The sequence below is a fragment of the Anastrepha obliqua genome, chromosome 4, assembly GCF_027943255.1.
Source record: "Anastrepha obliqua isolate idAnaObli1 chromosome 4, idAnaObli1_1.0, whole genome shotgun sequence".
NCBI lineage: Eukaryota > Metazoa > Arthropoda > Insecta > Diptera > Tephritidae > Anastrepha > Anastrepha obliqua.
In genome coordinates, this window is record NC_072895.1 from 18,196,450 (window position 1) to 18,223,942 (window position 27,493).

General features: G+C 36.8%; 1 protein-coding gene across 1 annotated transcript in view; it reads left to right on the forward strand.

Moving 5' to 3' along the window:
- The window catches only part of LOC129245990 (uncharacterized), a 39,885-nt gene extending 12,679 nt beyond the window's left edge, over window positions 1-27,206 (forward strand). Inside the window, exons 2-4 of the mRNA XM_054884465.1 lie at window positions 19,521-19,952; window positions 20,093-22,153; window positions 26,231-27,206. Coding sequence (XP_054740440.1) covers window positions 19,596-19,952; window positions 20,093-22,153; window positions 26,231-26,818 — 3,006 coding nt within the window. The 5' untranslated portion in view covers window positions 19,521-19,595 and the 3' untranslated portion in view covers window positions 26,819-27,206. The remainder of the gene's footprint in view (window positions 1-19,520; window positions 19,953-20,092; window positions 22,154-26,230) is intronic.
- The last annotated feature ends 287 nt before the right edge of the window (window positions 27,207-27,493 follow it).

Sequence of the window (27,493 nt, forward strand, 5' to 3'; positions counted from 1 at the left end):
AAAATTATTACTTATAATTGATTTTTCCTCCACTCATTTTCTTTGCTGAACCGCTAAAGATATGTAAGTTCCCACACCAAGCGTTCACGTCGAATTTCGTATAGCTTTAATTTCTTTACCTTCGTATATTCAACCGTTTTTACCTTTTTACCTGAAATTGGCTTAAGGGGGGAGCCTGCTTTAGAGGCTTCAAAAAATCGATTTTTTCGTGAATTATTTTGGGAAAAAAGGAAATATTCGATTAAAACGAGACTTTCAGGTTTTATTGTTATATATTTCAACAGTCTTTTCAAATTTTTTCATTAAAATATATGTCACATTATGCCTGATGCAAGCATTTTGCCGGGGCGCCTCGAGTGTGCATGTGTCGTGCGGCGGGCAAGGTGCAAATCGCAATTTTCATCTGAAACCAAAAACCCAAAAAAATGTTTATTTTAGTATAGTATAGCTTCTAGTTAAATCAAGAAAATCAAACAAAAAGTGAGAAATTCAACAATTTTTTGCTAATAAAACAAAAATTAATTTTTTTGGTAAAACAAATTCACTTCAGATTGTTTAAAAAGTGGGTTATTCATAACTTTCTTAAGGTCTTTTAGGTTCAACTAGAAGAGAATTTAGTTCCGAATACAATCATTGTTATCTCGTTTTGATAGGACGTTTAACTTTTTCCCTATCTTGCCCGCCGATTAGGAAAAATCGTAAAAATAAAAAACCGAGATATCGCATTTCGTGCGATCCGGCCGCTCGTATACCTGCTCGACACTTGCTCACAATTTCTTCTGTGACTCCGAAAATATATTTGAATTTGCTTCTTGAAGACACATTCTTGGATAGTTTGGGAAGACATTTATGCAAAAAAAAAAAAATCGATGTTTTGCAGCCTCTAAAGCAGGCTCCCCCCTTAAGAAATTAGAAAAAACATTTTCAGCAGCTTTACGTACACTTTGGTGATAACAGCTACGTAACTAAGTATCAACCCGACTTAAGTGCCTTACTTATGCCCTCATTTCCAGCACTTAGACTTATCGATCAGCCTTCGTGCTTTTATTTGCATATATTTAAATACGCAAATATTTGTTACACCTAAAATAGAGCACATTCTTATGCTAAAATTTCCCACTACTATGCCATATTGACTTTACCGACTATTGTTTTTTACACCGAGTTAGATTAAATTCATTGAGTGCCTCTCGAGTTTGTGGCTACTTTATACTTGTAATAAATAATAACATTGAATAAGATGTTTAGACAATATATCTTGCAGAATTCTACATGAAATTTTCTTCACAACAACATAAGTGTAGGCAAATACATAAATATTTAGGAAATTAAAACTTTATGTATTTTGTGCAAATGTTTTATTTAGAAATATGCCTACGTGTGTGTGTGTATAACGATGACTTATTTATGTAGATTTGCATAAGATGTGAAATAACATCGACTTGTCGATTTTTAATACAAACATCACAAATAATGCTAAATTGCATATTACCTAAATGTTACGTATACGCAGTGGCGCATCGTAGTTTCCTTGAGCTGGATAATATTTTACATTATTTTAGGCAGTGAAGGTATGCTGAATTCTTTGAATTTATGTGTTTGTTAAATTTGGTGTTAGAATGTTGAAGTGAAACCAAATTTTTGAAATATTTTGGGCAAGCGATTTTAGAATAGAATGAAAAGCTTTGGACACAACTGGTAAATATTAAAGTCGATTTTGTATAAAAAAACAACACCTTAAAAGTGATTGTAAAAAACAGAAATTTTTCCAAAAAAAAAATTTTTATACATAGTAAAAACAAAATCCTCTAAATTTTGCAGAAAAAAATTTTTTCAACTAAAAATTTAAATTTTTCCCAAAATTTTTTCTTAATAAATTTTTAAAAATAACCCAACGGCTGCTCACGTCAACTATTGGGCGTATGGATGCCAGGTTCAGAGCTTCACATAGCCATAGAGAGGTTGAAGAGGTAGGGTTCATTCAATGCTTCCTGTGCGAATGCCTCGCTTTTCAAGGGCAGTAGATCTTTGAAAATCTGCACAGTTTAGGCATAGTTTCGTGGAAGAGCTCATTGAATTTGCCATAGGAGTGAGATGGTGGAAAGACATATAGATCTTTCTATCTTTTTTGGACACCACAATAGGGATTGGTGGCCGCCGAATGACATTTTTAAGAGCAACTCACAAATCTTTACTTAATCTAATCTATAAGGGATCTAACTATCAGGAAGCATCTTATGATGAATACAAATTTTATATAATACAAGCATAAGCTTCGAATTTTGTTTGCCGACTTCAGTTTCGTCTTTACTTGTAGTGTTCATGACAAATTTGTTTTTTCTTCTTATAAAAGACCGTTACACGGAGAGTCATCGGGTTCCCGTTAAAGTGAGGCAGCGTATAAATAAAGGCAGTAATTTCAAGCTTTTAATTTCACCAACTGGGACACAATTAATCTAGTAGAAAACGCCTTCTATGCCTTCATCAAGTAGTGGCTTTCGCCCAGCTGTTTCAAATAGATGATATTTATTTATCAAACCGTATGCAGACTTGTTAGCTACTCCATATGTTGGCTCTACTGCCCATGCTCTGCTCACCTGTAGGCAGACGTTTGCTTAACGTAGAGGCTGTAAGATGATAGTTTCACACCCGCACTGTAAGAGGTACTATTGATAACGTACAGAATAGTTCTTTTTCTTATCAATTCACCCGCTATTTAATTTCCTGTGATATTTCTATGGCTCAATCCATAGTGGAGACAGCTGGATTGCTACTATCCATTATTCATTGATTTGGCTGAATAGGTTGAAGGGATCCCGCCAACCTATGATACCCATGGTGCAGAGTAGCAGGCTTCGAATCGAAGATGGTGATAAGACAAGAAGCAGTGAAAAATAATGCTCCTGGGAAATGCTAGCATTCGTACTCGCATATTACGTCGGTTTGCGAATCGATCGATATGCACATTTGTTGGCAGATTCACGGTATTTTTCGGTTGTTCGCTGCCCATATTTGTTGATAACTCGAAAAGTTATGGGAATACTACTATGAAACTTTCAGGGATTAATGAACATAGGATTTGCTGTTAATGCAAAGAGTAGGGGAAAATAAGAGAGGGATGCTCTTCAAAAATGAAAAATGAAAATATAACAAAAACACAATTTTTTTTTAACTACAAATGAAACAAAAAATTTGTTTTTGTTATAATTTTCAATTATCATTTTTGTATCATATATTGTATTTGAAATTACTTCACTTTAAAAAATGATCAAAAAGTATTTCTTAAAAAAAAATTTTGAACAAAAAAATAAATTTTTTCAAAAAAAAAATTTGAACAAAAAAATAAATTTGTTCCAAAAAAAAATTTTGAACAAAAAAATAAATTTTATTCCAAAAAAAAATTTTGAACAAAAAAATTATTTTTTTCCAAAAAAACATTTTGAACAAAAAATTAAATTAGAAAAAAATTATTTTGAACAAAAATATGAAATTTAAAAAAAAATTTTTTTTTTCATTTAAATTTTTTTCAAAGAAATTCAAAATTGCAATGAATACATTTTTTTCAAAAACAATTATTTTTTTTCAACATTTTTTTTAAATAAATATTATTATTATTAAAAGAAAATTTTAAAAATGTTAAAAAAATCCAAAGGTATTTCACGGTAAAAAATATCTTCAAAAAAATGAAAGTTTTAACAAAAAAAAAAAAAAAATAAATAAAAAAAAAGAATTTTTTTAGTATATTTTACAACAAATGAAAAAAAAGTATATATCTGAAGGTATTTCACTTTAAAAAGTGATAAGAAAGTATTTAAAAAAAAAAAAAATTCAATAAAAAAAATAAATTTTTTCCAAAACAAAATTTTAAACAAAAAAAATAAATAAAAAAAATAAAAATAATTTTTAACAAAAAAATTAAATATTTTCAAAAAAAATTAATTAAATTTTTTTTTTTTTAAGTAAAGTTTTTTCAAAAAGAATAAAATATTTAATAAATAAATTCTTTTTAATAACAACTAAATTTTTTCCAAAAAAAATTTTGAACATCAAAATTAAATTTTTTCCATGACTTTTTTTTTAAATAAATAGTATTATTATTTAAAGGAACTTTTAAAAATGAAAATTTTAACAAACAAAAAAAAAAGGAAATAAAAGACATTTTGTGTAAGTATACTTTACACTACAAATGAAAAAAAAAATACATATATCTGAAGGTATTTCACTTTAAAAAGTGATAAAAAAGTATTTTCTAAAAAAAAATTCAATAAAAAAATTAAATTTTTCCCAAAAAAAAAAACAAAATTCGAACAAAACAATTTGTTCAAATATATTTAAAATAGAATAAGCAAACATGTAAGCATCAAGCATACGTGTTTATGCAGCATTAAGAATATGAATTATATAAATAAAGCGAAGCTTGATCATTGCCAATGTAGACTTCAAGCAAGAAAGACGTATCAATTTATTTTCACTGCGAATACTTAGCACGCAATAGCTTTTTATTACAATTAAATAAAAAAAAAAATTTTTGTTTTAATTAAAGTTTTTTCAAAAAAATTAAAAATTTTAATAAACAAATATGTTTTCAAAAAAACTAAATTTTTTCCCAAAAAGTTTTTGAACAAAAAAATTTAATTTTTTTTTAATGTTTTTTGAATAAATAGTATTATTATTAAAAGAAAATTATAAAAACGTTAAATAATCCAAAGTTATTTCTCTTTAAAAAATTTTAAAAAATTTCCAAGAATTTTCCGCAGAAATATAATTTTTTCAAAAAGTATATTTTATACCACAAAATAGAAAAAACAATCAATATTTTCAAAAAAATTTAATCAAAAATTGATTTTTTCAAAAAAATTAAAAATTTCAATAAATAAATCTTTTTAAAAAAAAACTAAATTTTGCCCAAAAAAAAATTTGGAACAAAAAAATAAGTTTTTTCCAAAATGTGTTTTAAATAAGTAGTATTATTATTAACAGAAAATTCTAAAAACGTTAAAAAAATCCAAAGTTATTTCACTTTAAGAAATTAAAAAAAATTTCCAAAAATTTTCCGCAAAAATGTAATATTTTTTTTAAAAGCATATTTTATACCACAAAATAGAAGAAAAAATAATAAAAGAAAACACATTTTTCTTTTAAAAATGATAAGAAAATTTTTCCAAAAAAATTCAATTTTGTTAGTATAATTTATTATTAATTAAAATTACAAATAAAATAAATTTTAAATGTTAAAAAGTTTCGAAAGTACCAAAAAAAATTCCTAAAAATTTTCCACAGAAACTTAATTTATTTTAAAAAGGATATTTCATGGTATGGTATATAAGCGGTACTAGGACGTATCTGAAAATAGGTATAATTGGGATCCTACTAAACGAAACCAGAAGGTGTTAACCTTCTTAACAACGGGCGCTATACCGGTGTGAACTTGAGCAGCGCCCGAGTAATTTGACGTCTTAAATCGAGCGACGCTGTTTGGGCACTCTGGTCTTGGCCAAAAAAGTCCAAAAAGGGACTGCAAGGTTTGGTCTGGAGGTAATCGGGAAATTTTGAAATACTCTGTAATATGTATCTTGATAAGCCTAGGATGCATCTTGGCTGTTGTTTCGATAAATATCACACCAAATACAATTATTACAAACTTTTAATATTTATCAAAGTTCCTCGTTGTCGACATATAAATTAGATTTCCTTATTCGTATACGCTTGTTAGTTTATAAATGTTTTTAAAGTACCTGTTAAATGCTTACAAAATCAAAAGAATGGAAAATTGTAAAGCATTTCCTTTCTGGATGTTCTGCGTTATTCAAAACACGCGTAAAATATCTGTGGGCATCACAGTTTGATGGATTGGAAGATATCTCAGCAGTGGGTTGGAAATGTCCCCTTAAATTCGCAATAGAAACAGGCACCATGCGGATGGACTATTTCAAAACTCATAATAAATGAACTCCATTTGGTATCGCTATGGTCCGAATTGGTCTATGCGTGATTGCAAGTCAACCAGTTCAACTTAAACTAACCCTTCATTTCACTTCTTATTATCCTCGATTCTACAAATAAACAAATTTTCAGAAAAATTCACGACCATTTATTCATTCTATTCATAGCTATTCAGGATCCCTTGACATGGAAACGCTTCAGTATTTCTTAAGCACTGTTGATTATTTTTCCAAATTTCCACTTTTGTTTCCTTTGCGCTCGGCGACAGCGAAGAGCATCAGGCTTTCCATAAGTTTCCCCATAGAATCTGCAGATCATCAATGTAGAAAAAGTGTAGTAAGCTTTTTTCGTGACGTATGATAATTAAATATTTGTGATTGTATTGTATTTGCATGAAACATTTTCCTTAAATACAAATAAGCAAATCCTTGAAAAATATGTGCATATGCTGACTGAAAAAAAAGAAGCCTTAATGTAATAGTTGCCACACTAACGGCTAACTGCTGCGGCCGCGAGCTCTTAAATGCATGAGTGTATGTGTGTATGCTATTGTGACTGTAAATAAATAAATAACTACAAAAACCAAAAAAAAAAAAAACTGAACACGTGCAACCTTTTTAAAAAATATGAAATTATTATTCTCATTCACATAAAAGGGGCACGACGACGTCAACAAAAAAAAAAATAAATAATGCCCCAGCGCATTGTTCAATGCTTTCTCTCTATAACGCACACAATGCACTACTTTTCACATTTATTGCAATCACTTTAATTTTTTATTATTTATTCGCTTAATATCATATGTGTAGAAGGCACAAAAATGGCACCGACTATGCGGAAATTTAATTTTTTGTTGCGGAAATTAAAATTGTATCATATTTCAATATGGCAACGATCAGCGAGTTGTACAATACAACATAAATATTTGTGTTTTCACTTTATATTCAATTGCATGCTTGCCTATATGTATGTGGGTATGTATGTGTGCATGTATGTATGTGTATTTATGTATGTATGTGTGCATGTATGCTTGTGTGCTCTTTTGTGTTACGTTTGTGGGCTTTGTAGCCTATTAAAAGCGTGTAGACTATGAGATGCATGCGCATTGTATTTACAATTTGTATGTCATTGTGGAATAGGGTTTTCCAATAGCAAATACTAGCAGACCATAAAACCGAATTCGTTCTCAAGAAGTTCTCAGCGAAAAGTTGAAAACCTTTATATAAAGATTGATGGTGACACTAAAACGATAGCGGATGCCATAAAATACCTAGGCGTGATAAACGACAGGAGACTCAGTTTTAAAAAACCTCGGGTGTACAGATTATGCAACATTAGAACCACTAGCGGCTACAGGATCATTTCTGATAAAGCAGCTGGCGTAATAGCAGGCAGAGTCCCTCTCGATATAAAGCCAAAATGTATGAAACAAAAATACCAAAAATAAAAAATCCGCCGATATCTGATAGCAATGCCTTATTGAAGGACATCCTACAGCGGATCGACGCTATCTCTCTGCAATAATACAAGGTGAAGTTCCAAAAGAAACAATACTGAGCTAAAATATAAACGACAGGAGATTTGTTCTGATAACTTAGAGCTCCTCTGGCCTCAGTACACTGGTTTGCGCGATCTAAAAGGGAAAGAGTGTTTCAGGTCATTGACCGGAATGTCCTTCAGGATGTCGGTACAAACCTTTTGGATGGCCTCTATGGACGCAAAATATTTTCCTTTCATAATCAAATGAAATTTTCCGAATAAGTAAAGCCACAGGGAGCCATATTAGGTGAATACGGTGAGTGATTGATGGTTAACATGTAATTTCTAGTCAAAAAAACGGTCACAAAAATGGATCGATGGGATGGTGCATTCTCATGCAATAAGCGCCAGTTTCCTCCTTCGCGGTATTCAGAGAGAATTCGACGAATGCGATGCAACAAATGCTTCAAAACGCCAAGATAAAAAATTGCATGAACGGTTTGGCCCATTGGCACAAACTCCTCGTAAAATCAAATGAGAATCGACTTGATTTTTTACTTCTCCAAACGCGATTTTTTGGTTGCTGGCTAGTCTGGGGCCTTCCATTTGGCACTTTGACGCTCAGTATCAGATTCACAGTTACCATGTTGCAAAGGAAGTTCTCGTCTTTTCTCGCTTTTTAATGAGGTCTTTCGAATGTTAAATTCTGAGCAATTTTTGGTCCTCAGTTAACTTGTGCGGATGGGAATCCCCCGCCATTCAATTTCCAAACTCATTGCGGTGATTACTGGTCTTTGGGTGACCGGCACTCATGCGAAGAAGCTTGGAATTCCGTACAACCCCTATTGCAGAAGCTGTGGGGATCCTGCAGAGAAAGAGACTGTGGAACACTTTCTCTGCAAATGTCCGGCTCTAGCGGCTAGGCGCTTGAGATTCCTCAGCGTGCCCTTTGGGGATGACTTGATGAAATTCTCCAGCCTAGATCCCTTTTCTCTCCTCCGCTACATCACAGCACTGGATGGTTGTAGACGGTTTTTTCTCCTCCCTAAATCCTTTCACAGGTAGTGGTCCACATTATTGTATCAAAACGGCACGTAAGCGCTACTTCTAGTGTACCTGGGGTACTCTTGCCATCCTACCTACCTACCTAACTTGTGCGGAATGAAATGTGCACAGACCTTTCGTAAGCCCAAATAATCAGTTAAAATGTGACAAGTCGTAGTTTTTCAACAACGATTTCGGATCATTTTTGGTAAATTTACGAACGAATTCGATGAAGTTTTCGGTGATTACTGATTTTGGGTTGCCCGTATTTTCATTGTCATTTATGTCCTCACAATCATCTTTGAAGCGTGTCAACGACTCATGAACTCTGCACGAGATAGACAATCATCGCCATAAACTTTTTCCATCAATTCAAATGTTTCGATAAACGTTTTACCGATTTTAAAACAAAATTTGATATTAGCTCCTTGTTCGAAACTCATTTCTGTACCGATGACACAAGCATACACACATTTTAATCTAATTTTTTTGGTAAAGATTCAGTTGGTAGCAAACTAGTTCGCATTTCACCAAAATATTCACTTTTTCAGTCTACTACATCCCTTACGTACCCTACGTAGTTGAGTTATGCCGAGTAGCGTAGCGTATTTGTGTGCGCCTGTCTGTAGGCCAGTGTTTGTTTATGTGGTTGAGCATTTTTACATTGCTGCCTTCAATGTTGTTTAAACTACTACAAATTAAAAAGAATATTGATGGCACATGTAATGGAAGAGTTGTGAAAAAATGCGCTAAGCCCTTTGCCTAGATCCTTGGAAAATATGTAAATATTTATGTGCTTGGGTAAAAAAAACAAAATTTGATATTGTAATTGCTTGGTGTGAAGCATTATTATTTATTATTTTTAAATTTTTTTTTGCACTTTGCTTGAAACCTTAAATTGAATACACAAAAGTGTGCGGGCTTGCGGAAATTGAAACGTTTGCTAGAGTACAAAAATCATTCGGTGAATGGGGGAAATTTTGTGGACATGTTTATTATTTTATTTTTAACTTAAGCCAAAAGATTTCAAGCGGGATTATCGTTAATACTTGCATGAAACTTTTAAAACGTATTGGGGGGAAAAAATTTAACATTAGGGGACTTCTTGTTAAAATTTGTTAACAAAAAAGAGTATAATATTTAAAAACAAAAAAAAAAAAAAAAAAAAAAAAATATTAGAAAAAAATATATTATTATAAATTAAAGCAAACCAAGTTTCATTGAATCTGTGAAGGATTCTGCCAGGCTAAGCAAGATCCTTTCGAAAGCCCACTCCTGCAGAACTCTTCTAAAAAGAGAGGACGGGGAGTGGGCTGAATCTGCAGAAGAATCTTTGACTATCCTGGTGAATAATCACTTTCCGGAGAATTCTATTACCTCACGTGACATTGTCGACAAGGGTCGTAAATAGTTTTTCTCCTTTTAAATCTCCTGGTTCTGACGATATCTTGCCTGTGATGCTTCAGGAAACAAGTACCTCGGTGGTTTCTGTCCTACAAGAAATCTACTTGGCGTGTATCGCTCTTAATCACGTTCCCGTCAACTGGAAGAAAACGAGGGTTGTTTTCATACCCAAGACAGGGTGGAGGGGTCACGACTCGTCCAAGGACTTGTGAAGGCTGTGTTCATACTCAGGGCTGGTAAGGCTCCTTGACAGTAAACTAACGTGAAGGCCCAACATTGAGGAGGGAGTAAGAACAGCAACAATCGCCAAGGGCGCGATTGGCAAAAGATGGGGCCTTTCGCCTAGAGTTGTGTTTTGGCTCTATAATACCATAATAAAGCCAATCTTATTATATGGAGTCGTTGTCTGGTAGAACTCAGTGGAGAGGATGACATCGGTTAAAAAGCTAGAGAGAGTTCAAAGGTCTGCACTCATTGGAATCAGTGGGGCGCTTCTCACTACTCCTACTCTGGCGCTGAATGTAATGTTAAATGTGGTACCCGTAGACATCGCAGGCAGAATTGCTGCTGCAAGTAACGCAATCAGACTGAGGGGTTTGAGCTATAGGCTCAATCTCACATATGGGCACTCAAGCATACTCAGAAACTTAGAGTTCATCCCCCCGTCGACAGATCAGTGTGTACTCTCGCTTAGTCCAAGCGGAACTTTCTCCACCCATATTTCATCAAGGGAGGAGTGAACCGGGGGTAACATTTGCGGACAGGGCCTAGTTAACCTGTTCAAGGATGGCTCGAAGTTGGACGGTAGGGTTGGAGGAGGAGTATTCTGCAAAGAGCACCCCATCAAATTTAAAAGCAGGTTACCCGATCACTGCAGTGTGTTCCAAGTAGAGGTGGCCCCAATCAAAGACAGCTGACTGGCTAGTTACTTGCGTAATAACTGTTAAGAAGGTAAATATTTACGCCGATAGCCAAGCGGCAATTAGAGCCCCAGGCTCCTATGTGGTGCACTCGAAACTAGTCAGGGATTGCATGGTCTCGCTTTCGATTGTTGGTCACAGTGACATTGCTGGAAACTGCGGAGCCGACGAGCTCGCCAGACAAGGAACCTGTGCGCCCGCTAAAGGAAAGGATCGGGATCCCCTTAACAACCTGCGTTCTACTCCTGGACGGATGGGCTTTGCACCAATTCAGCGAGCGTTGGGCAAGTACACAAACGTGTAAGGTCGCAAAATCCTTCTGGCCACATTTGGATCAGAGGCGTTTGAGGGATATTCTGAAGATGACAAAATCTTAGCTCTCAAATTTTGTGGGCATCCCCACGAGGTACTATCCGCGGGGTATGCATGCCATGAGACTCGGAATTACTTCGAGTCCTTTTTCTCCTCCTCCTCTCGCGGGACGAAGATTTAAGCATCTTGGATCTCACTCCCTTTTCTGCGCATGCTGACATAGCAGGTCTTGATATCAAAAATCTGATGAACTTCATCATCAGCATAAAACGGCTAACACAACCGCAAATTAGTCACCGTTCATTGCCCACAAATACTCAACCATCCGCACCCCTCTCCTTTTCCTTCACTTCTTTTCCCCCCTTGCAATGGTATCACAAAGGATAAACCAAGCTTCTTTCGTCGAAGTGGGCCCACTCTCTGGGCAACCATTACAACCCAACCTAACTTATGTTGTTGGTACACTCTTCATCCGAACGTATGTGAAGTTTCACTTCAATCTGTCTATTCATTCTTTGTTGACACGCAATTTAGTATCGACGTGTCAGGGTATTTTCTACAATGGAAAAAATCAAGTATCGTACACTGACTGAATTGTTATTTTTGGAAGGTACAAAAGCAAAGAAAATTTATGGACGAATTTTGAAGTACTTTTCGCCATCAAATAGGACAGTAGAAAGATGGGTTGCTGAATATAAACGTGGTCGTACAAGTCTTGAAGACAAACCACGTCAAGGACGTTCAAAAAAGAGCAACAGCAACAGTACCAGAAATCGTAGAAAAAATACAGGATATCTTATTGAAAAATCATTGAGTGACTGAAATAGATTTAGTAGAAGCCGTAGACATCTCATTAGGCAGTGTGAGAAATATTTTGACTGAAGTATCAGAAAGCAGGGTACCTTCACTACCTATGGTACAAAAACGCATTCGAATGTGACTTTCTCAGCAGCATTTAGAGCATTAAGTGAAATTATAAGGTGGATTTTGTGCGTCGATTCATGACTATGGATAAGACTTGGATCCATCTCCGTGAACCTAAATCCAAACAAGAGGCGCAAGAGTGGTCTGAACCTGGTTTTTCGGCATCGAAACGAGTTCGTGTCCAGCAATCGGAAAAGAAGGGTTTAGCATCAGTTTTTGGGCTTGCGAAAGGAGTTTTGGTTGTGAATTGAACCTGCAAGCTGGTAAAATAATAAATTCGAAACCTTTTTTCCTGGAGCTGAAGGAAAAAATTCGTGGAAAAGGACCCAGTTTGCAAAAGAAAAAAAACACAATTTTCCATTGGCACAGGAGCATTTTGACAATGATTAAATTCCATGACTTTAAGGACGAATTTTTGGTGCACCCACCGTATTCATCAAATTTTGCCCCTGTTGTGTTTTTCTTATCGAACCGCAAAACTCGCTGAACAACCTAGTACATCACTTCCGCACTCCGCATGCCAGCTAACTTATATACATACTTGTAAAACGAAATATAAAACAAAATATAATTGCGAAGAAAAATGTACTTATATTTGTATTGGTCAATAAGAGCCCTCACGCCACTAGCATTCTACTGGAGAGTGCTCCAACTCTTTCAACTCCTGCATGCACTTGCAGGCATTCCTTCCATCATTAGAAGTCAAACACCTCATTTGACCCATTTTAGCTGCTCGTAAATGCCAGCAATCAATGTCGCTCGTCCGATTCGAAATAGCTCTTACGAACATACACACACACACATGCATACGCACACATACATAAACTCCAACACACTTATGTAGACGCTTGCCGCAGCCATTAGTGGTTATATTGGCGTTGCGCGATTGAAGGAGATCAACTTTTACTCACCCCATTTTCCGATTTTCCTATAGCCTCATCGCTCATACTCATACTGTGTATAGGGGGGAAACCAATAAAATACCAATATTTGCAGTAATACTCGACCAATAACTTTAATTGGCTTTGCTGCTGCAGCTGCTGCTGCTGCAGTTCGAGTAGAACTGAAGTTGAGTGCAGTGTGGAGTGCTTGTAAAACTGTTGCAACATCAAAAGTGGAAGTGGAAGCGGATGCGGACGTGGAAGTGGAGGCTCCACTTGTGGCTGGGGCATATACTCGTGCATACATACGTACATACTTGCATATATACCCATCGGCAGAGTTCAGCTCGTCATTCAGGTGGAATGACAGTATTTGTAAATACACTCAACGCACTCGCAATCACATATCTGCTTGTATGAGTAATTGTAAGTGTATGTGCATTTGGGTGTATATTTTTAAATACACTCTCATTGAGGGTAGTAAATTTTACACTTTACGTTTTACCTATTTCACATGCTTCAATTGAATTGCATTTGCTGCGAAGCACATTTGTAATCATTAATGAAGATTTTTTTTTTTAAATAAATATTCTGGAGTACTTCGTGAGCAATAGTAATAAAATAATAATTTCACAAACGACTTAAAAATTGATGCGATTTTTATTTGACTAGAATTTGTACTTACTCGTACATTCATCTTCTTTGCTTGTTGAAATCTCAATGGTGCACCACTGTACTATTTTTTTACAGCCAATCATTGAAAAGTAAATATAATAGTGGAAAGTGAATTTTCTTGATATTGGAACACACAACTGTGCGCTTTTGATAAATCAACAAATTTGGACTTTAGCAGGCTTTATGTTGCTTTATACCAATAAATTCTGATGTTTTATAAACAAATTTAAATTTTTCAATTTCACTTTTATTGAGATTGCTGCTTAGCTATGGATATTTAATAGCTTGAATATTATATTATAAAGGGTGGTTAAATTTCAAGGGCCGATGTTGAATGTGAACCACACCTAAGCGTCAACGACACCGTTGGACTTCTTTCTTTGGGGTTATTTGAAAGAAAAGGTGTACGTCGAGAAGCCAGCAACAATTTAAGAGCTAAAGGATGAGATAATTCGGCAGACTAACGGCATAGAACCTCAATTATGCCTCAGCGTCATCGAAAATTGGGACCATCGGATGGAGGTGTGCCGGCGGCTATTCGGCCAATATTTTATTTTATACGTAATTGAGCCATACCATTATTACCATAATACAGAAAAATGATAATAAAGTCCTAAAAAAAATTTATTTGATTCAAAATCAACACCGGCCCTTAAAACTTAACCACCATTTAGATAAGGAACTATTTGCATTTGGTGGTCTTTGGAGGTGTGACGCTGAGGCCGCGGCGGTCATTTGGCCAATATTTTGTTTTATACGTAATTGAGCTATACCAATATTATCATAATAAAGAGAAATGATAATAATTTCCTAAAAAAATGGTATGTTATTCAAAATCAACACCGGCCCTTAAACTTAACCACGCTTTATTAGAATCGTCAAATTTAGCGTTTAACAGGTAGAAGTGCTACTATAGTATCTAACATACACGCACACATTACAGCGCTGCCCACCTTCGAATCGCGTATGAGAGCGCACATCTGCTGTTAAGGGGTTATATACCTTGTGGTCCGGTGAAATTAGCGAAAGTTGGGTTTTTTTTAAAGATATGTAGCAATAATTTTATTGTATAAAAGTTTTTATTATTGGATATTACAATGTTTAAAGAAAAAAAAAAGGCTTTGTTTGTGTAAAAATATTTAAAAATGGCGGAGTTATGGCGTTTTCCCCCAAGACCCTTTTTTTGGAAGAGGCTTGCGGTGGATGCGATTCAAGTCCACCAAGTCAACTGAAATCAAAAAATCGAAAAGATTTCATTAGTATAGGGTTATATCTTCTTAGTGAACGATCAATATATTAAATATTTTGATTTTTGTGAAAATAGGAACATGTTTTTAAAAAACTCCACTTCTACAGTCCTAAAATTGGCATTAAAAAATTCATATCTGCAAAATAAAAATTTATACATAAAAAGTTGATCGTTTACTAAGAGGCGACATCAATTACGAACAATTTAAAAAAAAAATTATAAAAATCGGTTGAATACTTTTTTTGCAATCGCGTCCACCGCAAAAGCATTTTTGGAAAAACACGTTTTTGAGATAATCGCGTTTAAAGTTTCAAGCGCCGCATGAGGCCGTACGCTCAGGACGTGACGACGCACAATTTAAAACGCTGTAACTTTCGATCTATTGCTCAGATCTCTATGAAATTTTTGGAAAATGTTCTCAAGGGATTGTACTTTACGATAAAGAAATAAAATTTATTTTGATTTTTTTGAAAAACACAAGGTATATAACCCCTTAATGCATGCGGAATACAATACAAAGTTAACGTTAATGTTAGTGTTGCTTCTCATATTAAATAACTAATAAGTTGTTATTATAAATTATGTTGCGTTGTGGTTTTATGTTAATACAGGCGAATATTTACATACAACAACTCACATTGCTCTCAAAAATGTATTGTTGTTGAGTGTTAGGTTACTATAGATGAACGTGCACATACAACAACTCAAAATGCTGTTAGCACTTAGAGAATTTTTTTAGATAGATTTCTTGCATATTCAGCCTTTAATTTTTTTATCTATTACATTTTTTAAGGACTTTAAAGTTTCAAACGATAGCTTTATCAAAAAATTATTTTAAATATTTACACCCAGCCTATGATATTAATGCGAAAATCGATCGAGCTGGCCTATCCAGCTAACAAAAAACTCGTTGCTTTCTTTTCGCCTGAACAAATGTAGATTCTAGCCTTAGTAGCCCTAGTAGCCTTACTTTATGGGAAGTAAGTTCAACATTTTTTTTAAATTTTATTTTTCATAAAATATCAAGAAGAACGAACCTGCTATTCACTTGCGACTCTGAAAAGAAATCGTTTCGAAGCCCTAAAAATTACTCCATATTAACCAATATTTGTGCATATGTACATATGTAAGACATATGAATGTGTATGTGAGACATATGTATGTGTATGTGAGACATATGTATGTGTATGTGAGGCATATATTTATATCTACGTACTTACTTTGCTACCGCTGTCTGCTTTGCCTAGCGCTCTTCGAACATTCTCCTCACTTTCCTTTGATTCCTTTCTTCTGTCGTGCTCCTACTGATTCCGCCACTTCATGACTTGAAGGGGGCAACCATACAAAGAATTACTGCAAACTCTTCGCCTATTTAATGGGCTCAGACAGTCGGTAGCCATTCACAAAATTAGTTGCAGCAGAAAGGAAATTGCTTTGCGACAATTCGTGTAGCACATTTACATTAGGGTGCGCCTATAATTCAAATTTAATTGGATTACTAAAATCAGATACCGAATAGAGTTAATTTTCAGATTCACAAAGGTATATAGGATATGTATATATGTATGTGCATAAGTAGATGCCCCTATAATTATAATAAATGCTAGTATATAGTATAAAAAAAAATCTGTTAAAGACGCTGTTTAATTATTTTATTATTAATATTGGTATTTGTTTAGCGCTCATCTACTATTAGGTTAAAGGTCTGTAATTATCAGTGCTAACCATCGATAGTTCCCAGTTAGCCTATCGATAAACTACCGTAATTTATTCTAATGTATTTATTGAGTGGTGAGACTCCAAAAATAATCGGTTTTGATAATTCAGGATTCAAGTCTGGACAATCAGTATAACCGGTTCGGCTCGCCATGATTAATGTTGTACCCATCATCGAACTAACTATCGATAGTTAACCAGTGCAAAAAATATTCACTCCAACATCGAAAAAAATTCGCATTTATTTAGTAAGTCGCTATACTCCAAACAATATTCATTCCACCATCGAAAAAAATTCGAATTTATTTAGAAAGTCCTTACACAAATTATATAGAAACCTTATACAGCAAAACATATTCATTCCAACATCGAAAAAAATAGAGTTTATATAGAAAGTCCTTACACTGCAAAAAATATTCACTCCAACATCGAAAAAAATCGAATTTATTTATACCAACTTCGAAAAAAGTTCGAATTTACTTAGTAAGTCCTTATACTGCAAAAACTATTCACTCCAACTTCGAAAAAAATTCAAATTTATTTAAAAAGTCCTTACACTGCAAAAAATATTAACTTCAACTTCTAAAAAAAAAATCGAAAATATATAGATAGTCCTTATACTGCAAAAATTATTCACTCGAATACAAAAAAAAATCGAATTTATTTATACTATTTAACTTCGAAAAAAGTTCGAATTTACTTAGTAAATCCTTACACTGCAAAAAATATTCATTCCACCATCGAAAAAAATTCGAATTTATTTTGAAAGTCCTTATACTGCAAAAAATATTCACTCCAACTTCGAAAAAAATTCGAATTTATTTAAAAAGTTCTGAAAAAAATATTCACTTCAACTTCGAAAAACATTATAATTTATTTAGAAAGCCTTTATAATGAAAATATATTCACTCCAGCTTCGAAAAAAATTCGAATTCATTTATACCAACTTCGAAAAAATTCTAATTTACTTAGTAAGTCTTTACACTGCAAAAAATATTCACTCCAACTTCGAAAAAAAATCGAAATTATATAGAAACCTTATACAGCAAAACATATTCACTCCAACATCGAAAAAAAAAATCGAGTTTATTTATACCAACTTCGAAAAAAGTTCGAATTTACTTAGTAAATCCTTACACTGCAAAAAATTTTGACTCCACCATCGAAAAAAAATCGACTGCATTTGGAAAATCTTTATACTGCAAAAAATATTCACTCCAACTTCGAAAAACATTCGAATTTATTTAAAAAGTAAAAAAAATCGAGTTTATATAGAAAGTCATTATAGCGCAAAAAATATTCACTCCAACATCGAAAAAAAATCGAATCTATTTATATCAACTTCGAAAAAAATTTGAATTCGAGTTTATTTAGAAAGTCCTTACACTGCAAAAAATATTCACTTCAACTTCGAAAAAAATTCGAAATTATTTAAAAAGCCCTTATACTGCAAAAAATATTCATTTCAACTTGATGGGAATACAGGTTCGAAATATCTGTGTTTAAGGAGTCCCGGTGGTCTAGAGCCCGTAAATTTAGGGTATTTTCAGACATTTTTTTACAGCAAAAAAAATGGAAAACGATATTTTTTTAGGCTTTTTATTTAACTTATTTTTCATGCAAACAAAAAAATTATGTTTTTAATTTAAAAAATGGCGCAGAAGTTGACTCTCCCGAAAAATTGGACCTGGATGGTGTTGTCCAGTTTGGCTCTTCTATTTATCTGAAACACAAAAATCAAAAAAAAAAATATTAATCAGTATAACTGTAGCTACATATGTTCCGTTACTAGAACAAAAAAAAAAAAAACAAAAAAAATGAAAAAATGGCGCGGCTTTGAATTTGACACTCTAAAAATCGTGGTTTTTGTCAGTTTTTTTAATAAAAAAATACGAAATAATTGAAATAATAATATGATTCTTGAACGAGCGGTAGCCATTGCTGTTGTGAACAAAATATTAAAATTTCAAATAATTCGATTGAACATTTTTTTTTTGTTTTTTTTTTTGACAACACCAGACCGAAAAAAGTCGTTTCGAGATAAATGAGTTTAAAATTTGAGGTACACGAGCGCGCGGACCGCTCTCTACCTAGTTAATGGGCTGTAGAAGCTATAATAGTGGGAATTTCCGCATGAAGATTTCACAGTATATTCTTAAGATACTATACTTTCCAAATATCAAAAAAACAAAAAATCGATTTTTTTGAAATTTCTCGACCATCTAAGGGGACCCTTAATATCGATGCAGACTACCAGTTGTGAATCACCATTAATCAACTAGAATGAGTTATTTGAATGTATTTATTGATCAATGAGACTCCACGCAATATTTATTTGCGCTTGATAGCTTCGGTTAGAGGTCTAAAAATATCATTGATAATGGCCATTGTTAGTGGTCGACAGTCGACGACTCTCATCGTTAAACTATCGAAAAATATTAGAATTTTTTTATAATTTTTTTTTTTTTCTACTTGGCAGTCAGGAATGGGGGCCTGTATTGTCAATACCTACTATCGACACTGGCCGTCCATAAATTACCAGCCTACTGCGAGCTTACTGCTTTGTAGTTCACTCACATATTAACTCTTGAGGCTTAACTCAGAAGCTCAACACTTGAAATTAACTCTTTCCATCACTTTTGCATTTATGCTCTACATCTTCTAGTTTGTAGAAATAAAGAGCTTTGAAATCCTCACACCATAAAAAATATGCAGCTACCCTTTATATGATACTTGCACCTTCTTACTCGCTTGGTTCTGCGTGCACTCAGGTGTAAGAGCCTGATAGCAATTTATTCGACCTGTTTGCCTGTTCGAATAAAAGCAACGATTACTTCGTTTTACCTGTGTATTATTCGTTGAATCTGCATATGTATGTTAAGTATGCACGTAACTAATAAATTATATTGTAAGTGCATCTATTTTTCATGTTTACTAATCCTAAATTTCTCTCCTTTACTCGCTTACTTACAGGTTTCTCCCAGTCGCTACATGACGATTCACTAATTATCCAGCATTCATCTCGACTCAAACAATACCAAAGTAAAAATGGCTTTTCAACGCAGCTACAGCAAAGTGTGGTGGGGCTCCGATAATCAACAAATACCCTCATCACTGGCATTGTCCTCAGCGGCTGGTGGTGCATCCTCTATCGGCAACGGCACCAGTTTTACTAGCGGCGGATTCTATTACGGTTCTCACTTTTCACAGCAGACACAGCAGCAACTTAACGCGCAACGTTTTCACTACAAGAATCACAGTGGCGGCGGCTATCATTCACTCGATTCGGGCAGCTTTCGATCGCATGTCGGAAATTTGTCGCGCATTCAGGAAGTCGATGATGAGCACAACAATTCCAAATCGTTGTGGGGCAAACGTGATAGTCCTGGTAGTCTGCGTAGTCAGGTGAGTGTGGCGACAATGCAATGTGGCGACTGATAATAATTCTTTTGTTGTCTTGCGCTTCAGAGTGCTTATTCTTTCCGCAAAAGCTGTGAATATTGTTGCTAACTTTTGTGTGTGTACACCTTTTAATCAATTTGCAGGACTCCGGCTTCTCTGACAATGATGAGTCGCACAGTTGCCGCTCTTCGAAACCCAGCTCGCCCAGCGCAAAGTCGACAGGCAGTGCAGTTGGTTCACCGAATTCGGCGCGTTCGGTGACGGTGGCGACGCCACCCACAGTTATTCGACGCGTTGGAAAATCGGAATTCTATTCACCATTGGTGAGCGTATCGCGTCGCATATCATTTTCCGGTTCACCTGCCACAACGGTCGCACTAGATGCCGCGACAGCCGGCAGTCATTTAAAAAGTGACTCACCAACACAAATGCAGCAATGCTTGACTGCTGCTGACGAGCTGCTCATGAGTGAGGCAGTGAGCGCTGCGAAGAAATTGAATTTCGATGATTTGAATGCGGGTGGTGGGCAGGCAATTGCCGCACCGCAACAAGCGCAAAAGCAACAACCGAAACGTCGCCGTCGCATTATTCGTCAGCCAACCAAGCCATTGTCGCCCACAAAGCGGCGCACATTGCTGGAAGAGACTGACGACAATAGCGACCAAGAAGGCGACGCCGGTAGTGATGTGACAAGTAATTCATTTGTTGAGCTCGAGCGTTCAGCGGAGCGTAATCGCTCACGTACGCGTTTGCACATTGTGCCAGCCTACAATAACGAAACGGTCTATCTAGGCGTTACAACAACTCCCACCGCTGCCAGTGAGCCGTACAACAATGAAACAGTGATTTTGGGCGCCGGTGGTGAAATTACAAATGGTGTCATTGAGGACGACAACAATAACACGCTTAAGTTAGACGAATTGAATGAGACAATGTCGCCGTTGAAGACGGATGAGCAACGTTACTTGGCTAGTACGAGCACACCGAAAACTTCCACACGTGATGCGCGTCCCTGGACGCAAATATCCTTTCGCCACATCCACAGCACGCATGAGTACGATAATCCGCTATTGAACGGTCACGCGCCTGACTTGCAACGTTGGCTACACGACTTGCGTTCATCATACGAACATGAAGTCATGTCAACGCTGCAGACAAAGTCCATTGCACAGGAAGCCTTCAAGAATCTGACCATCACCACAAATACGGTGGCGAAATTGATACGCCAGCTGCAGCAGCGCGCGCTCTGTGCGCAATCGGATTTCGAACGCGTCGAGCGCATACTCTCGGGCACACAAGAAGCCACACTACACGAAGCGCTTTCTAGCGCCGAACAGTTGGTTGAGAATGTGATAGAATTTACGCAGGTGCTTGAGCGCCGCGCTGTTTTCTTCAACGACTCAAGGCTTGATCGTAAGCGCTTTCAAGAGAATATCGAGCAGATACGCATAATTACAAAGGATACGCGCTACTCGTTGGAACGCCAGCATTACATGAATTTGGAGTCACTATTGGATGATGTGCATGTGCTGAAGCGCTACCTACTGATTAGCGTGCGGCATGTATTTGAAAAAATGGTGCGCATTATTGTACAGAGCGTGGAGCAGGGTCAATGTGATTTGATGCTGCGCGCCAATATTAATATGATTGCCACGCTGATGAATATCGATTACGAAGGCTTCGCCTCACTCACTGACGCATTCGTGCAGAACGAAGCAGTGCGCGCCTTACTCGTCGTTTGTCTCGAGAATAAGTTATCATCTGTGCGCGCGCTGGCATTGCGTGCACTTGCGACCATTTGCTGCTCACCGGCAGCGATTGCGCAGTTGGCCGCTTGTGGTGGCATTGAGATTGTACGCGATATTGTGCAGGTTCCTGGCAAAGAGCGCACAGGCGAGCTGAAGCGAGGTGATATCGAGCGACGTGAGGCGGTCTCGTTGTTAACACAAATCACTGCCGCCTGGCACGGACCGGAGCATCGAGTGGACGGACTCAAGGCTTGCGCAGAGATCATAGTGGAGGGACTAACACAGCTGATCACGGGCACTTCTTGTGCGCAGACGTTGCTGTTATGTGCGGCAGCACTGAACAACCTCAGCCGGATCGAGGTGACATCACACTACTCGATAATGTCGAACGAAGCGATATTCAAGTTGATCGAAGTGGTGCAGGGCCGCGAAGCAGAGACATCAATTTTTCTATATGTGAGTATATTAAGATATAGATAGATTTTTATTTAGAAGTACGAGTGTAGGGTCTACAAAGAGGGTAGAATAGGTAGGTCGGTTGGTGAAGCATTCCTGAAGTAAGCAATAGAATAAAGAACGGACTTAGAATTATCCTTGATGATAACTCATGCTTCTCACAAAAAAAAAAAAAAAAAATCAGTGACTCGTTTATGCCAAATTAAATATTTAAGGTTATTCCAAGGCTGAGAATTCTCGCGGGGAAATAAGATTTCATAAAAGATTCAGTATAGTCGTATTTTATTTTTTTTCCTTGCTCTCTCCACTCGGGAGCCTCGACAGGACTCAGTCTTGCGTTGGTTTCGTTAATACGTTTTGCTTTCTGGCAGGGTAGGTGATTAGTCTGTCGTTGTTTTCTTTAGCTCGAAGTAAAATTTAGAAAGCAGTTCCTAGAGACTTTGGACGCATCTTACTTAAAATCATTCTGCAGCGCTCCGATGCTCGAGGAAACTTCTAAGGCTAACATGCCGCATGCTGCATACCGATAAATTCACTATCTGCGGATCATCGGTTACCCCACAGCAACCAGAGCCAATTATCGGAATCCACTGTAAAAGAATCATGAATGGGATCAGCAATTATGTGTGCAATTTACATAATTAGAACTACAAAGTGCTTTGTGGCAAACCCGAACAGAAAACTCTCCAACTTTCTTTGAAAACTTGGAAGAGACATGGAGACAGAGACATAGACAGGGAGAATAGGATAGAGACAGAGACATAGATAGAGAGCGAAAGACAGAGACAGAGAGAGATACAGAGACAGAGACAGCGACAGAGACAGAGATAGCTAGTCCTGTGAGAATTTTCCACATTCATTGGCAAATTTGAAAATATCGTCCAGTTCGACAGAACAAATATTACTCATTCTCATAACATCCGAACCCAAAATTTATAGCCTTGCTCTATCAAAGTCAGAACACTCACAGAGAAAATTATCAGTGCTAACCGCCTCCTCTAAGCAAGACAGGCAAACCGAGTCCTCAATGATTCCAATAGTAGTCCTATGCTGATCCCATGGGTTTTTTCCTGTGATAATACCGACCATCAACCGACGCTCTGTCTCTGTCTCTGTATCTCTCTCTGTCTCTGTCTCTGTCTCTGTCTTTCTATCTCTGTCTATGTCTCTGTCTCTATCCTATTCTCCCTGTCTATGTCTCTGTCTCTATCCTATTCTTTCTCTCTCTTTCTCTGCCTCTGTCTCTGTCTCTATCCTATCCTTTCTCTCTGTCATTTCTCTCCTTTCCTCTTTGACTAACTACGCTATCTACCGCTATCGGTGCTTCTTGGCTCGCTGTTTACAAATTTAAAACTTCAACAAAGCCGCAGCTCTCGAATTTTATGGATACCCTTATCGGGCATTGTCCGCTAGGTATCCATGCGGTGAGACTTGCGAATATTTGAAGTCCTTTCTCAACGCCTTCTTCTCAGTTGCCCTGCTCTTGTTGTACTAAGGTTCACACTTATCTCTCACTTTTTTGGTACACCTGCGGGTTTATATATCACACACCAGGTGCAATTCATCAGTTGCTTGAAACGGTTAATGCAAATGTCATTATTTGGTCGTCATCTTCTAATCCGATTCTTCTTCCTGCTTCTTCCTTTCTCCTCTTTGGCTCGATTCCCTCTGGTTTTCCCTCTGTATGGCATCACAATGGACGATTTTTGATTCTTTGTTCAAGTGAGCCCCTCACATGGGCTGCAATTTATTCTAAACATAATCGATCCTAGGTCTGCTATCAATAACGGGCTGGAGCAGAAAATTTGTTATGTCTGCCTAAGACCTTCACGTATACTTCGGCGGAAACGCCAGCAAACGGAAATAAGCGCCAAAGGTAGGCACAAAAAAGGGCCAAAAAATTTGGAAGAAAAAAACGCGCCAAATAGTAGGCCCCAAGGAAATATAACGCCAAGAAGTAGGCGCCAGGAATATATTTCCTATAAGTTTGCCTAATACGCAGTGTTATTTTTCACTTGGAATTAGCAACCACAAGAAAAAACTCAGGAAAAATAGCCTAAAGTGTATCTAAGATATATATATAAGGTATAGCTCTCTCTCTCCTTTTCCTCTACGTTATATCTTTTTTCTCTCTCGCGAAACGAAAATGCCTAAAGCGTTGCATGCCCTTGGAATTTTACTCTCCATTCACGCTCGTCCATCGACGCCTAAGAAGTTTAACTTCTTAGGACTTAGAGAAGTTTTAAAAAGAACCAAAAGCATTCGATTTCAAAAAAAGTCGATCTCAAAATGTTCAACATTGAATGAATTTCAAAATTATAATTTGTTTTTTAATTTTACATTTTTTCCCAAAATTTTTCAAGTTTACTTCTTATCAAGCCTATAAATATTTAAACCAATTTTCACAAAAATTTGCGACTATGTCCAAAATACCTGGACCGTTTGCTAGTCGTTCTCGAAAGTGTATGAGTGTATGTTCCAATGCCTCCCGTATGTTTCACCCACCTTACCAGAATGGATGCTCTTGTGACACTGCAAGTTGGATCGCCTGCTCTTATGACAGATTCCAGCCGATGGCGAGCTGAGTTTCCTCTCTATTTCGGGAAAGTTTTGCAAAGAATTCTCTATCACTTGCGTGCTTCTTGCGCAGCCACATGAGTCTTGTTATTCAATCGCCACACCCCGTATTTGTGTACTCATTTACAAAGAATGTTCAGCGAGCGAACAAATTTGTTGCAAAGCACTGAAGTTGTATGCTTCGCATTTACTTATATGCTTCCTTATCTAGTCTCGCAGTGTAGTCACCTCTTCCTCTTTGTACCACTACCGAGATTAGAAAAAAGTGCTTAAAAAGTTCGTCATTCATCAAGTTCTGAAGAGGTCTGCCAATTAAGCTCATTCCTCTTCTTTCTCATAAAACAATTTTTTGTTGTCCTTGGAAAAAAATCCTCTGTCCTTGCTCCATTCATCACTACGTGACCACTGTCCCCCAGTGGCTGTGTGAGGCCAGTGACGCAATACAACGTCCAATTCAACAGGAAATGTCGTCATACATACATAACTCAACACAACAACTCTAAGCAAGAAAATAAATAAAATTGCAGAAGGATGTCCATGAAATCAATTTCCTATTAGAGTGCATGTATTTTATAAGCCACTTAATAAGCGTAGGCTGAGCTAAGAGGCCCAAAATACGAATGACAACAAAATGTATGCAGAGGAAAGAAAATAACAGCTATGGCAATAAGGAACGACATGAGAGCAAAATTGAAAATCGTAGACCGACCAACCGTCGGAGCCAACTGAGTTGGGGGACATCCAACTGATGAATGAACTATTGAGCTGATTGTGAGCCCACATACATTCATGTGAAAATATGTAGTATATTGTGCGAGTATAGGAGTTGGTCGGCTTTCAATAGTTGGGAGCAGGCGACTCGAGCACATAAATCACTTGTCAGGCGCTACTAAAAATGCAATTTCTAATTTTATTGAAAGCTTTTCAAATAATATGAACTCAAACGGTATATCAAAGCAAAGCGGTTGGGCAAAGAAAATAACCGCAATTTTTATTTAGAGACAAGGACAGCGCTGACAGACAGACACCACGTGCGGGGCCGTAGGCAAACGAAACCATGAGCTACGCTGCGCGCGTGTGAAGATGCAAAACGACAAAATGCTTAAAAGCGTTGCGAAGGCGACGAATAACGGATGCGAGGGTGGCGGTAAGAAGCCTTGTTGACGGCTCTTTTCTTCCGGTTGCCAAGTCTGGAGTGAGCGTACAAAATTTATTTCTGCATTTGTAAGGCAATTTTTCTTCAATCTTCGGTGCGCTTTTAGCAGAACATAGAATTGTTCATCTTGTTTTGCGGCGCAGCTTATTTCGGCATGCTTTTAGCCGGCAGAGGCTTTAGGTTTTTTGCACTTACTTGCGCTTGTGTGTGCTTACTTATTCGCAACACTGTTATTATATACTATGCCCATTCTAATTTCACTTTATCTTTTCTTTGTTTTTATTCTATTCCATTCCATTTTATTTTTATAATATAATTTTTTTCCCCTCTCATCTTCTTTATAGGAACAAATCGTTGCGATGTTACACAATATGTCAGTGAACAAGAAGTGTCACAGTCACTTGGCCAACGGCAGCATCATAAATTTCATCACGTCCGCATACCAAACGGAATTCTATAAAAGTTACAATTCGCGCGCGGAGTGCGATGCCCAACGGCGTACCATCAAAGCGATTCTGCATACGTTGACACATTTGGTGCACGAGTCCAGCCTGGGCATTGAACTATTGGATCAGCATCGTGTGCCCGCCTTCTTCCGGCAGGCCATGCTTATTGGCGGCGGCGGCGGTGGGGGCGCAGGGGGCGAACAATGGTCTTTGGATGGTAGCCATAGCAGAGACATTTCGGCCTTGGCACGCCAATTGCTACAGGCGCAAAGGCAGGTACAACAAGCTAACGGAACGGGAATGACCCAGACAAACGAGCATGAGCAGGCGGCCGTTGGTGGAGGTGGTGAGGCGACAATGTTTACGGCCAATACTGCCGCTGGCAATGGTGGTGGTGGTGGTGGCGCTGCTGCTGCTGGGCGAGGTTTTGTCGGTAGCGGTGGTAATTTTAAATTCAATTTGACGCGTCACGAGAGTTTCGTCTGAGTGGCTGAATGCAACCGAATTGCAGCTGTGTGCCGTTTGCTAAGCGTCGAGCGCTGAAGCGCCTAAGGCTGCTTCTTGTTTTTTTTTTGCTTTTCGTTTTCTAAGGACTAACTAAGTTGTTGGCGCTTCGGTCGTTGGACGGCGGCGGTTAATATAATCACCCGTGGAGAGTTATTCACTCAGACATATTGTCGAGGCAATCGTGCGTGCCGCATCGATTTGCAGATGTAAGCGTACGCTTTGTAGTTGTAGTGTAAATGACGTGTCGCACGTGTTTGCGTCAATAGCAACGACCTAAACAGAAATTGTAAATAATCATTGAATTGGCGGTGGAGGGAAGTGATTTTGTTTTTGTACGCAGCCCGCGACAAATGATGGCATATCAAAATTTTGTGTAGTTTTCACTTTAGTGTTGTGTTTTTTTAATGTCCATAATTTTTTTTTTAGTTAGAGCTCATTGTATAAAAAAACCCATACAAATTTAAATTTCAAATTTAATACAAAAATTAGAAAAAATCCGGAAATTTTGCAACCCGTTCTCACGGTTTTTAGTAAGAATTTGTGAAAAAATGTGTGGTATGCACTTTTGTAGCTTGTTAAAATCAATTACAAGGTGGCGTAAAATTAATCACCCCAACGGAAGTTTTATAATTTTTGCAAATGGCGTCGTTTTTT